This window comes from Dama dama, chromosome 7 (genome assembly GCF_033118175.1).
Source record: "Dama dama isolate Ldn47 chromosome 7, ASM3311817v1, whole genome shotgun sequence".
Lineage (NCBI taxonomy): Eukaryota > Metazoa > Chordata > Mammalia > Artiodactyla > Cervidae > Dama > Dama dama.
Genome location: NC_083687.1, coordinates 21,911,363 through 21,925,763, shown reverse-complemented (window position 1 = coordinate 21,925,763; position 14,401 = coordinate 21,911,363). Strand labels below are relative to the sequence as shown.

The 14,401-nt window shown below is 41.6% G+C and overlaps 1 protein-coding gene across 1 annotated transcript in view; it reads left to right on the top strand.

The window, feature by feature from the left end:
- Positions 1 to 495: 495 nt before the first annotated feature.
- RCAN2 (regulator of calcineurin 2) overlaps positions 496 to 14,401 on the top strand; it is a 225,515-nt gene continuing 211,609 nt past the window's right edge. Inside the window, exon 1 of the mRNA XM_061146863.1 lies at positions 496 to 735. Within this exon, the coding sequence (XP_061002846.1) occupies positions 511 to 735 (225 nt within the window). The 5' untranslated portion in view covers positions 496 to 510. The remainder of the gene's footprint in view (positions 736 to 14,401) is intronic.

Here is a 14,401-nt window from a genome sequence, read left to right as displayed (position 1 = left end):
AAAATGGGGATATATGGGTACCAACCTCACAGACTGTGGTGGAGAGTCAGTAGGTCAGTTAAGGCATGTAAATCATTTAGAATAATTCCTGGAATTCAAGAAATGATAAGCATTAGTAGTTATGGTTGTGGTATTGTATTCATCATGTAACTTATCAAAGCACTTTGTGATTTGCATTTTTGTTTTGAGTCCATTTGATTCTCCTAAGGAAGCAAGGCTCAGGGAACCTAGGTAATTTTCCTAGGTCTCCAGTCCAGTAAACACTGGACATCTGAGCTAGTATCTCTAGCCTCAAATTCCAATCCTGCTCAAGTGGGGCTTTTTCCCATAGCAGGGACTGGATTCTTGCCCAGAAACAAATTTGTCTGGGAAGTTGTAACTTAGAGATCAAGGGGAAAATATGAAGAGCCCCAGCCTCTTCTCCTAATCATACTCTGCTCTGCCCCAGACACTCCAGCTATAAGGGATCAAATCCTATTCTAACTCGCGCCCATCTCTGTATCCTCAGGAATGAGGGGAGATTCTTACTTCATTGGGATGAGGAGCCTGGGGCAGCAGGGCCACATCCCGGAAGATGGAGGACTCTTCTTGCTCTGCTGCATAGACAGAGACTGGGCCGTGACTCAGAGTTTCACGGAGGAGGCCTTCCAAGCCATCACGGACTTCACCGACCTCCCCAACTCACTCTTTGCGTGTAACGTCCACCAGTCGGTGTTTGAAGGGGAAGAGAGCAAGGTAAGAAGACTTTCTGCTCCTGAAATCGAAGGAAATGCAGCATCAGTCCCTCAGTACTCCTGTTGCTCCCTTGTGGTTGAGGTTTGGAAGTTTTTGAAAATGCTTACTTGGTGTGCCTCTTGGCATGCATAGCAAGAGCAGAAAAGCCTGTTCTATTATCAGTTGACGTTGAAGGTACACATGACAAGACTCTATGAGAGATTCCATTGAATCAGATCTCATTGTCTGCAACTCAGAGGTCTGTCCAACAGCAAAAAAAAAAAAAAAAAAAAGATTTTAGAAATAGTGACTGCAGGAGATACACCCTTGGTTTAGGAAGCAGATGTTGTTAAAAAAAAAAAAAAAGTTTTAGTTTCCCATATTATTCAGCCCCAGGCTTAATTTGCCTTTCCCCGAAGCCAAGCCCTCTTTCACCCCTACTCTTCCTGCAGTTTGATGGCTTCTTAGATTGGCTTCTTAAATTGGGCCCCAAGTCTTGCAGCATTTATTAGAAAGGGAAATTGGTTGATCATCTGAGTCTTACTTTGCTTGCTGATACCGCAGTAGGTAGAATTGTTTTGGGTGTGTTGTAAGAATTTGCTTGAAAATGCATAACCCTTTGATTTGAAATAATTAGGGAATGAGGTTGTCTATGAAAGGCATTTTTTAGAAAATGAAGCTTCTGTTTTAAGAGCAAATTTGATTCAGTGGAGGTATTCTTGGGAGTCAGGATAAATATTCCTTTCAGAAGTCTTTGTAAAGTTCACTTCGGTTTTCTCTGACCTTTTAAGAGAGTCTGAATGGATCAAAACTTATCTTGTGAATGTGGAATTCTAGTTGTAAATATGTACTTTTAGGCTATGTTGTAAATCATGGCCAATATTTTGGGGGGAGGAAAGGGTCTTTTTTCTGAATTAAAGTATGATTCTGTGTTAGATTAAGGGTAGGATTTATGATTGCTGTTTCATAAACTTGAGTTGTTTTTGCCAACTGCTGAAGTCCAATCTCTGTTGCCTGAACACAGTTACTGGAAGTTTTTGTTCTGGATTTTATTGGTTTTGTAAGCAATCCTGATAGCTCAGAGAATTAAGAATTATTTCAAGCCATATAAAGATAGTTTTATAATGATATTATTTTATAGTTGAGCAGTTGAAATGATGAGCTAAAAACAGCCTGAAGTCCAGGGAATTATATGTGATTAGAATATCCAGAGCTATAATCACCAGACTATTTGAAGCAAGAAAATGGCATATATCCTCTTTGAAAGAAACTACAAATTTTGCTCTTGACTTATAACCAGGTTATAACACAGATCATAGTTTATTCAGAGCAGGTCATCGCCCCCTGAAATCTACCTGACATTAACTATGAAACAAAGTTCTGTATTTTCTTGTTCCATCATCTATTTAAGTATCAACAATCATAAGGATTTTCCTTAGAGGTTTAATGAGGGTTTTGACTCTTTCCTGATAAAACATTTCTTGATTGGTTGAAACAAAAAAGATTTAGGAAAGAGCCAATCTCATTCAAAGGCTCAAGAATGGCTGATCAGCCGAACCAGAATTGGTTACATAGAAAGATGGAGGCTTGGGGAGAGTTCACGGGAATCTGCCCACATCTATTTTGATATTCTGATCTGTGATTGAATAATGGATTACTAAATATTCTCATTTAATGTTTATATGAAGTTGGTACGCCACAGTTTAACAAATAGGATTGGGCTTTAAAATGACCTTGCTAAAATATTGAGGTGAAATCAATATGATATAGTTCCATGGAATAAGTTTCAAATGATGTAGCTCACATTTTTATAGCTAAGGAGGCGAATTTTCTAATTGGCCAATATCTACTTAATTAAACTTACTAAATGAGACAGAAGTCTTCCACTTTGCTGCAATTTTTATAGCCCCTATTCATGAAGAGTCTCTGGGACGTCAAATAATCTGATCCAGATTCAGTTTTTGTTTAATTATATGATCAGAGTTTGGGGTGACAAAGCAAGATAATCAGATACCAAATAAATGGATAATAGAGGCATGATCACTGCAACTCTATTAATAAATAGAAAATAAAATATTTGAGGAGCCTCATGTCTCCCAATTTTACTGCCACATGTTTTCCTTCTCATTCTAGACTTTTCTGTTCTTCTCTTTACCTCTGCTTTTTCATCCACTGTCTTAACAAAACTCACTTGTCCTGTACGTCATTCTCTCAGAATATCCTTCCCACCGTGTTTAAAGTTCATGAATCTGAGCCAGGAATTCTTAATGATGGTAATCTTTTCCAAAGGATGGACATTGGGGGTACTGTTGGTGGAGATAATTTTAGGTAGAGGAAAAACAGTCAAGAAAGCTTTCTAGCACTTGTATCTGCCTGTGGGTAAGGCTAGCCATGGGGATTATCTAAATTATTTGGCTTTGGGAAAATGCCTTCAGGAGCCTGCAGTTATCAGAGAGATAAGACATCAGAAATGATGCTCGGTTTTCATCTCAGAGATCCAAGTGGGTAGGTGTTAAGTTGTTTTGGTGAAGTTCTTTCTTTTTTGGCAAGCCTACTCTTTTAAAAGGATTTTTTTTTTAAATGTGGACCATTTTTTAGAAGTCTTTATTGAATTTGCTACAATATTACTTCTGTTTTTATGTTTTGGTTTCTGGCCATGAGGCATGTGGGGTCTTAGCTCCCTGACCAGGGATCAAACTTACATCCTCTGCATTGAAAGGTGAAATCTTAACCACTGGACCACCAGGGAAGTCCCAGAATATCTACTTTTGATTCATTGTTTCTTGATTCATATCAAGAAAACAAGTTTAGCTTGTTTTAACAAGTTTAGCTTGTTTGCTGTGATTATTATAAAGCATACATTTTAATTTCCTTAGCTTGGTGGGAATTAAGGCTTTTGCTTTCTATTATGATTAAGTCTTGGCAGTAATCTCTATTTTCCCATTTGTCAGAGACACTTTTCCTAAGCCTTTTTCCTTTTTGAGATAGTTTAGAAACTACTGACTTGGCCCGCTCTTAATATAAGTAACACCATAGGAGATGATCTTCTGGTTATGTTTGTTTCTGCTTATCAGCGTGATACATATTCTGATATGCTCATTTCTGCCAACCGATTTAAATTCTAAGTTCTGACATCTACAGAACATTTTTCTTTTCAAACAGCTTCATGAGGCCATGATGTTGACTCCAATTTTCTGTTAGGCAGAATTCTGTGAGATTGTATTTTGATTTGCTGCTTCTGCGAGAAGCGAGCGCATACTTCAGTGTGGTTCGTTGTGGTCCAGATGGTTGGGATTTGTTTATATAACACAAAGGAGAACCAGAGCTGGAGGAAATTGGCATCTGAAACCAATAAATGCAGATTGCTGTTTGCATGCTACAGCTTGCAGCATAAATATTTTTGTATCAAACACATTTAGAACTGGGATCGTCACAGCAGGCAATACCTAAAAGTTATCAGGAGTCGTTCACCTTTGGCATTTCCCCCTGGCTTGCCTTTCTGGATCCAACCGGGCTGCACCAGACAGAGGAGGCTGGAAGGGCACCCTGCGGGCTGCTCTGCGTCTGCACTCAAGATAGATAAGGCTCTGCTCCATGGGATGTTGGCACTCATTGCAACAGTGCGCTAACCATCATAAAATTCTTAGCCAGATTCAGTTTATTAAGGAGAAACCTGAAAGGTGAGTTGTTATTGGCCTCCAAAAATTTTGAATTCATTTAGTTCAGTAACAATAATAATAATAGTAGCAATAGAAACCCTAACATAGCGTGTAGCAAGGGGCTTGGTACTCTTCTGAGCCCCGGCTTTCCAGGTGTTAAGCCTGTTAATCGCCATGACAACCCTAGGAGGGTGGTGTCTTTCTGCCTCCTGGGCACATGGTGGGGTTGTGTTCCCTGTACCACTCTGGCTAGTTGTACCCCGTGTTAAGCAGAACTGGTCTGTGCCACTTCCGCATGAGACCTTTAATTACCGGGGTTGGAAGACTCTTCTTTTCACTCCACTCCGGTGATTGGCACTGTGCCAGGTGAGGCTAGTCAGGCAGCCTGGCTTGTGGACCGAGGACAAGGATGACCCAGAGCAGGGTCCTGGGTGACCTGTGGTAGACATGCAGAGGGACAGCGTCAACAGGAAAAACCTTTGTTGCTTGAAGCCACTGAGGTTTGGGGATTTGTTGTTAGACTATCACTGAGTCCAGCTAGGTTGATACTGTGTATATGATGATACCCATTTTTCAGATGAGGGCCCCGAAGCACAGAGAGCTTGTCCACAATTTCACAGCTGGAGTGGCAGAGCAAGAATTCAAACCTACAGAGTCTGTGCTGTTAAATGTTATGTGACTGCCTCTTCATACACAAATATTTATTGAAAACAGGTACGATGCTTGGCTTTGGGGATGCAGTGGTGCACAAGACAACACAGACTCATTGAACTTCAAGTCTGCCGAAGAAAACAAATAAGAAAACAAACATAATAAATCTAGTGATGCTAAAATCAAAAGAGCATTTAATACGTATTTTCAACTGTACTCACTGCCCTATATACGCATGCGTGCACACGCACACAGGATTTTCTTGTTGTTTTTGTTATGTTTTGTTTTGCTTTTTAAATAAACGGGCATTTCTGCCAACCACTTAAAGACGATATCCTACCAGAAAAGGCATAAGATCAGAGGCCTGGTGCTATGGCTCTTAGGCTTCTTGCTTCTCATAAATGGAGCATCTCAGTGCCTTGGGGGTGGCTGGAGTGATTCTAGGTTCAAAGATACATATCTTTCATTCAACATCACCACTAATAGAATACACCAGCTCCTTCTAGAGCTCAACTGAGGACACAGTGACCTAGTCAACACTGGCAGCGTTATGAGGTCACCCTCGAGGATTATGGAAGGTGAATCTGTTGACTTGCAATTTTTATTTGATTCCCCACATAGGATTTGCTTTTAGTCTGTAAGGGGATGTATATGTTCCCATTGTACTTTACAGCTGCAGGCCCATGATCTCTTTATCTGCTATACCCAAATTTGAAAAGCTCTGGAAATTGAGACTTCATAATCCATTTTAAGACAAAACCTCACTTGACCTAAATCATTCAGAATCTAACCAGGATTGATGAGAAGCTTCTTCTAGTGTGAATATTCATCCATCTCATTGCAAAAATATTCCTGTCTTTAACCAACAGGGACTGCCCCAGACTTGATGGATCATTACATAATGTGAGGCATGCATGCCACATTGTGTTCTAAATTCCTTAATTCTGAATTCCAAACATAGCAGGTCCTAAGAATTTCAGAGAGTGAGTTGTGGACCTGTAAACTATATAAAAATGCACCCACAGCCCATGTTCACCATGAAGAATGAATGTATCACTGGAATCTGGAATGTCATAAACAAGGGCAATTAAATATTTTTTTCCCATGATGAGATGCTTGTGTTGATTAGAGATAAAGGGTATACTGAAGACAGAGTGGGCTCATTCAGTTGGCATGCGTGTGTGCTAAGTCGCTTCAGTCGTATCTGACTCTTTGTGACCTTATGGACTATAGCCCGCCAGACTCCTCTGTCCGTTGGGTTCTCCAGGCAAGAATACTGGAGTGGGTTGCCATGCCTTCCTTCAGGGGATCTTCCCCACCCAGAGATTGAACCTATGTGTCTTATGTCTCCTGCATTGGCAGGCAGGTTCTTTACCATAAGCGCTGCCTGGGAAGCCCTTGTTTAGTTTAATAATAGTAATAATGATAATAGTAATGGCAGCAGTTGGAGCAAGGTGCTGGATACCCTTCAGAGTGTTTTTTAGACATTAAGCCCTTTAATTTCCATGACAACCCTGGCATGGATGCTGCATGGGTGACCTTACTGAGTCAAACTCTGACAGTCTCTGAATCTCCTTCTTTGAATCTCTGCAGTTGAAAGCTCTGACTTTGACCTGTAGTCACTACTCATCCTGCCCTCGTCCTTTTACCTGGTCCCTGACTCATGATCTGTTCTCGGTTGAGACAAAAGACTCCTGGTCCATCAGGGAGATAGACATTGTTCCACGCTCATGGTTTTCTTAACTCAGAGGAGCTTCTGTTGTAAAATATTTATGCTTCTCCCACATATTTTGCTTCTCTTCATTTGGATTTTTCCTCTCTATACTCTGAAGTTCTAGAAGGCAGTCAAAATTTATATTTTTCCTCGTTGTATTTCCATCACCTTGCTGGATCTCAGGTATCATAGATGCTCAGTCAGTATTGAGTTGGATCTCCACTTCAGTGGTGACTAAATGAAGGTACAAATTAGCCAGGATCGGCTCATTAATTAGAGAAACAGCAAAGAGTTGAGTGAGACCTCTGAATGTTTAAGTCTAGTTCATTATCCACCATACGTTGGGAAACATCAGTTCTAGAAATAAAGTTGGCCATTCATAGCACAACATTCAAGTCAAGACATGTAAGACAAAGAGATCTCAAGTGATTTCATAGCAAGATGCAAATTAAATGTCAGTACATTGAGTCCATATCACTCCTATAGTTAAGGTATGACACATATGAATAAACCTGTTTTGTCAGTTTGTAGCTACATGGTATTTTAAGTTTTTAGAAGCAACTGACCTATTTAGTGGGCTTCCCAGGTGGCAGTAGCGGTGAAGAACTCATCTGCCAATGCAGGAGACACAGGAGACATGAGTTTGATCCCTGAGTAGGGAAGATCCCCCAGAGGAGGGCTTCTTGGAGAATTCTCCAGTATTGCCTGGAGAATCCCATGGACAGAGGAGCCTGGCAGGTTCCAGTCCATAGGTCTCAAAGAGTCGGAAACGACTGAAATGACTTAGCATGCATGCAGCCTGACCTATTTAGTAAGCCAAGAGAGTAAAAAAATCTTAAATACGTTTATTTCCATAATGACTCCTAGAAAAGAAAAGGGAGAAATAAGAAAAGAGAAAAAGCAGCAAGGAAAGAAGAAATCCAGTGCTTTAGAAGACCATGGGAAACTTGTTACAGGGATTGTTTAAAGCTGATTGAGAAAAAAAAAAAAAAAACGCTCATGCTAAGGATATGTAGCAAAGGATGAACAATTGGATAATAATTTACCGTAGTTTGTGTTGCTGAATATAGCTTGAAAGAAATTAAGTAAACTGTTGTGACCTAAGGGTGGGGAAGGGATAACCGAGCATTAATTTTAAATATTAAAGTAAAAACTGTTATATTAAATACCAGATATTCAAGGAATATTTTGGAGTCTCACCATTTCTCTTGTGTCAGCCTTGGTGATGTTGACAGATTTGTTTGTTGTTTTCAAGAATGTTTAAATTGTAAAAAGGCAGTGCCTATCATTGTACTCAATACATTACTTCTGTTTTTTCCCTGGAGGAGGACTGGGAGCCATAATTAGTCACCGCTAATCACTTGGGGACACCTGCCAGATGAGAGCCCAGCATGGGCCAGATTTGAAAGCTGTCGCAGGACACTCCCTGGAACCGTAACCTTTCTTGAAGTGACTAAAATATTCCAGAGGCATATTTAGTGGCTTGCTTTCCCACAGCACTGAGTGACCCCCCTGGGGCTCAGGCGCCTGACAAGCCACTCGAAATGCCCCACTTAACAGCCTGGAAATAATTGAGGCAGTGGGAAGAATTAGGCCCGATGCACAGAGAGTTGAGAGTATTTGGTTTCTGTACCAAGCGGGGTGAGTGTGTATTCCTGATGCCACCCGGGGAAAAATGGCTGCCATGTTCTGATGAGACTGGGATCCTATTAAACAGGGACTTGGCGCTTTCTCCCCCTTTTGGAAAAAAGAAGGTACTTGGAACCCAGTGCACATGGCTTTCATCAGAGCTACTGATAGCCTGTTCAGTGACTCTGTGACTTGTTCGATGGGCAAACGCCATCTCAGGGTACACCGCCTGTGGCCAGGCAGGCAAATTTGTGAAAATGCTCTGTTGATGGGGTCGAAAAAGACCTGAGCAGCTGTGGGTGGCTGGGCAGGTGGTGGGCAGGCTGGATTCCATCCTCCTCCACTGTCTTCCTGGACCCGAAGCCCTTGAGAAATGCACAAACAGCTCACCCGTCACAGCAGTGCATGCGTCCCAAGTCGCTTCAGTTGTATCTCTTGGCAACCCCGTGGACTGTAGCCTTCCAGGCTCCTCTGTCCATGGGATTCTCCAGGCAAGAATACTGGAGTGGGTTGCCATGCCCTCCTCCAGGGGATCTTCCCTATCCAGGGATTGAACCCGTGTCTCTTACGTCTCCTGCATTGGCAGGTGGCTTCTTTACCACCAGCGCCACCTGGGAAGCCCTCATCACAGTGGTCCCAGTCTAATAAGATCATCGTCAATTATTTACAGTTTAAGAGGAATTATAGGGGTTTCCCTGGCAGTCCAGTGGTTAAGAATCTGTGCTTCCACTGCAGGGGGCGAGGGTTCCTTCCCTGCCTGGGAAGCTGAGATCCTGCATGCCACACTGCCCAAAACTCAAAAACAAAAAGGATCTACAAATTCAAGGGTAACAATTGCATTCTTTTGCCTCAGAACATTCCTTTTTTAAGAGGTGGTTTTGGAGACGGAGGCCAGGGAAGGGAGGGGGAAGAATAAGATTTATTTATAATTATTTTTCCTTGTACTCACCAGCAAAAGTTGGCCTGGGTTTCACCTGGCCTTTCTTGGCTTTTTTGACTCTGGTCCCAGCTTGGTGGTCATGAAATTCTCAGCCAACTTAGAGATAACCAGAGGAAGTCACAGAGTTTGGACATGAACTTTATAGCTCTGCTAAGGTATCCTTCACAGCAGGCCTGACATTTAAGCTCAATGGATGAGATCAGTGTGATGGATATCAATTCACGTGATACTTTCTCTATGAGACTGGGGGTCATTAGGGTGCTGCTTACATTTGTATTTCATTATTATTTGCTCAATCATACTCCTTTATATAGAATATATAGAATCATAATGTGTAGCTTGTGTTTTTTTAAAATTTGATCAATTTCTAGTAATATTTCAATAATGTTGTATTTTACTGGGAATGTTGTATTTTACAGCATAACCATCATTTTAAACATAAAACCCAGCATCTCTATCAGTGATTTGAAGGGGAGACCCATTGAAGTGATACCTGACATACTTAAGATTTTTCATCAAATGTGTTGAACTATCATATCTTATACATCGTTCAAAATCTACAGTTTCCCGCCAGGTTTGTAGCTATTATGAGCTCCAGGCTATTTAGTTTATTATTAATGCATAGAGTACACCTCGTTATGGATTGTCTAATCCAACTAGATGATTGTTGTCTTTTTTTTATTTTTTAAAAAATTAAGCAAAACTTGTTTTAGCTGTGCTGGGCCTCTGTTGCGGCTCTCTCTAGCTGTGGGGCTGTTTTCTAGTTGCAGTCTGCAGGCTTCTCATTGTGATGGCTCCCTTGTTGCAAAGCAAAGGCTCCAGGGCCCGTGTGCGTCGGTAGCTGCGGTGTGTGGACTCGGTGGTTGTGGCTCACTGGGGCTTAGTTGCCCCACGGCTTGTGGAATCTTCCCGGACCAGGGATTGAACCTGTGTCTTCTGCATTGGCAGGCAGATTCTTAACCCCTGGGCCACCTGGAAAGTCTGATTGTAAGTATCTTGAGGACAGCAGAGCCAGCTCCTCATTTTTCTGTATCCTACGCTGTCCAGCTCTGGACCTAACACAGGCCCTGACAGGGAGGCGGGAGGGCCAGTGAGACTGGGACTGGGTTCAGACGCACTGGAGTCCAAATCCTGCCTCATCTGCATCCTACCTATGTGATCTTGATCAGTTTAGCTTCTTTGAGCCTCAGTTCCCTCTTTGATGAGATGGGTTCACTGTACCTTCATTCTTGGTTTGTTATGTGATTAAACAAGGTGACGTGGCTTGAGGAGGTGGCTCTAGACTAGATCTTTTTGGTAAACATTGGTCTCTTCTTCCCCACCCAGGTAAACCTGGGACTATCTCTGCTTCCAGGAAGGAAGCGCTTTTCTAAAAACATGTAAACCTAGATGAAAGAAAGGTTTCATTTACCCAGCTCTTTGTAGAGTCCTAATGATGTTTTGTTTTGTATCATAGACTTCGATGTCGAGAAAATTAATCTCAATTTTTGCCACAAGAAAGCTGTTTTTGCATTTGTGGTAGGACACATGTAATGTGTGAACCCATATCAGGTGGTGCGTTTCATTTAGAATACAGTGCCAAGAAAACTCTGTTGACTCTGAGGAACTAATATTTTTCTCATTAGGAGAATTATGTAATTTATATAATACTTACTTTTATGTAACTTATATAAATCTTAATTTATGTAAGTTACATAAGTCTTCCCAAGGAGCTCAAAATAAAAATTATTACTCAGGCATAGCCACTCTGTTTTTTCTTACTGGTCTTGATATTATTTTTCTCTTGTATTAACCTGTTTGTATGTGTAATGTAAAGCATTTTTCTGACTTCTAATCAAATTTTATTCATATTTTACGTTCGTATGTCTTATGAAACAATCATCTTTCAACATGTAAAGGAGGCTGGTTGGGAATCACTAAGGTTTATTTTGCAGATACTTGAAATTCCACTATGAACTGAAGAAAAAAGCCACTAAATGGGTGGATTATGTATTTTTAGAATAACACACACACGTGCACATTTTTTTGCTGTAACTCACATTGTTTGGAAGAACAGTTTTTAAACATCTTCAAGGGAGAAATGAGACTTAGCCATCACAATTAATAGCAGCATCTTCCACAGCACATGGACCTGTGTGTTTTTAGAAAACCACCTGATCACATAACTTTTTTAAGTTTGACTCTTAAAGCTAATTGTTATGCTACTGTTAATCTGTGGGAAAATGAACACGTATAAGCCGTTTGCGGATATATGTATTTAAGTTTGTCCTATACTAGTCTGCTTTTGAATCCTAAAGTCCTAGAGCCAAACTATTTCACAGGAAGTTGCTTCAGTTTCCAGGCTGGAGATTTTTCTTCTTTCCTTCAAATAGACCATTTTCCTCCTCAGTATTGTGTTCTCTCCTGTTGCAAAACTTGGAACAGAAGTCCACTTACAATGAATCACTGTGTCAGTGAAGTGCAAGGCGTTGCGAGGAGTACAGAAGAGGAAGGAGCTTAGCTCTTCAAATAGCCTCTTTTGAAAATTTCAGAGAAAGGAGAGTCTCAGGGTCAGAAATTTGGCACTGATAACTCGCTTTCATTACTTCTTTTTTCCTGCAGATGGTCTCGCTGTACACATGGGCGGGTGTGGCCATGGTGATTTATTTATTTATTTTTGCATATATATTTAAAACAATTTTTTTTTGCTTTTCATTTTGTATTGAGTTATAGCCAGCTGATTAGCAATGTTGTGATAGTTTCAGGCATACAGCACAGTGACTCATACATATACATATACACATACATGTGTGTACATACACACATACACACATATGTACATACACATATACACATACATGTGTGCACATACACATACATGTTTGTACATATACATGTACACATACATGTATGCACATATACATATACACGTACATGTGTATACACACACGTACACATGTGTACATGTACACACGTGTACATATACATATACACGTGCATACATATACATGTACACATACACGTGTGTACATATACATGTACACATACATGTGTGTACATATACATGTATCCATCCTCCCCCAAACTCCCCTCTCATCCAGGCTACCACGGAACGTTGAGCAGAGTTCCCTGTCTATACAGTAGGACCTTGCTGGTTATCCATTTTAAATACAGCAGAGTGTACATGTTGATCCCAAACTCCCTGACTATCTCTTCTCCCCATTCTTCCTCCAGCCAACCATAAGTTCGTTCTCTTAAGCCTGTAAGGCTGTTTCTGCTTTGCATTCATAAATAAGTTCATCTGTGTCATTTCTTTCTAGATTCCATGTGTAAGGGATGGCATCCAGCATGTCTCCCTCTGAGTCTAACTCACTTCACTCAGCATGACAGGGCCATGGTGGTTTAGGAAAAAGAGGAGAAAGGGGCTCTCCACTGGGTTTCCCCAGCCGGCCTCTGCCCTGCTGTCTGTCGACAGCCCCTGGCTCCAGTGGGGCTGACAGGCGTCTCTGAGTTCACATGTCTGAGCAAGTAGGGTCCCTTTCAAAGGGCTCCATTTTTGGCATCACCGATAGTACATTCTCTGCAGTGTTTTGAATAGTGCAAAGCCTTTGTAGTTAGGGTGGATTTGAGGTTGTGGAAACAAGTCCCTCAGAGCTGTGTACAGTGAGTGATTCCGGTGGGTAACCCACTCGAGTGAAAACATTTTTATTTAAAAACAACATGTACAAAGCACCAGAATGAGGAATAGCTACAGACTCATAGGAATGACTCTCTTCTGGAGCTTGGGACTCTTGGGAATTTCAGAAACGCATAACAAAGGCATGGCTGCAGCAGGGTCCCCTTTTTGAAAAAGAAACACTCTTGATTTTGAAGGCCGCATGAGAAAGGAACGTAAAGTATATCTTTGGTAACTTTTATATTGATTATATGTTAGAATGATGGTATTTTGGGTATATTCAGTTAAAGTATATTATTAATCTTAAAAGAAAAGGAAACAGCTGCACAGGTAAAACCTAGTGTATTGAATAAGATGCAGAGTTGTTTCCTTATGCCTGTTTATAACACCCCTGGCCCTGACTGTCAAACCCCTGTCTCTCAATTTGTGGAACAGAGCAAGCATCACAAAGAGAGATTGGCTCAGTGGTGTAAGGACCGTTTTATCCGCAAGTATCTCCTGCAGTGTCCTGGAGTCTTTTGGAATGTGAAGGCTATTTTCTGATCAAGAATTCCCTTTTAGGAACTTCCTTGGTGGTCCAGTGGTTAAGAATCTGCCTGACAATACAGGGGATGCGGGTTCAATTCCTGGTCTGGAAAGATCGCACATGCCATGGGGCAACTAAGCCCATGCTCCACCACCACTGGGCCATGCTCTAGAATCTGTGCTCTGTAACCAGAGAAGGCACCACAGTGAGAAGCCTGCGCACCACAGCGAGAGAGTAGCCCCCGCTCACCGCAACCAGAGAAAGCCCACACGGCAGTGAAGACCCGGAGCAGCCCGAAAAGAGCTCCCTTTTTAATGAACATACCCTCAGGAGATACTAAATTCTAAGATATCCTTAGGGCTTCCCTCATAGCTCAGTTGGTAAAGAATCTGCCTGCAATGCAGGAGACCCCGGTTGGATTCCTGGGTTGGGAACATCTGCTGGAGAAGGGAAAGGCTGCCTGCTCTAGTATTCTTGGGTTTCCCTGTGGCTCAGTTGGTAAAAAATCTGCTTGAAAATGCAGGAGACCCCAGTTCAATTCCGGAGTCGGGAAGATCCCCTGGAGAAGGGAAAGGCTGCCCACTCCAGTATTCTGGCCTGAAGAAATTCCATGGACTGTCTAGTCCATGGGGTTGCAAAGAGTCAGACATGACTGAGCAACTTTCACTTTTCACTTTCAAGATATCCTTAAGATATACCCTACAATATCCTATGTTACCTAATCTTCAAACCCAGGGCAGGCCGGTGACCCATGAATATGCCAGCAAGTACTGCCTTAAGCAATCCACTCCATCCATCCATTGATTATTTAACAATTATTGAAGACCTACTGTGTCCCCAGTATTGCTCATAGTCTTGGGAGAACAAAGACTGGGTGAGACGCAAGCCTCACGTCACCTGCTGTTGACTGGGG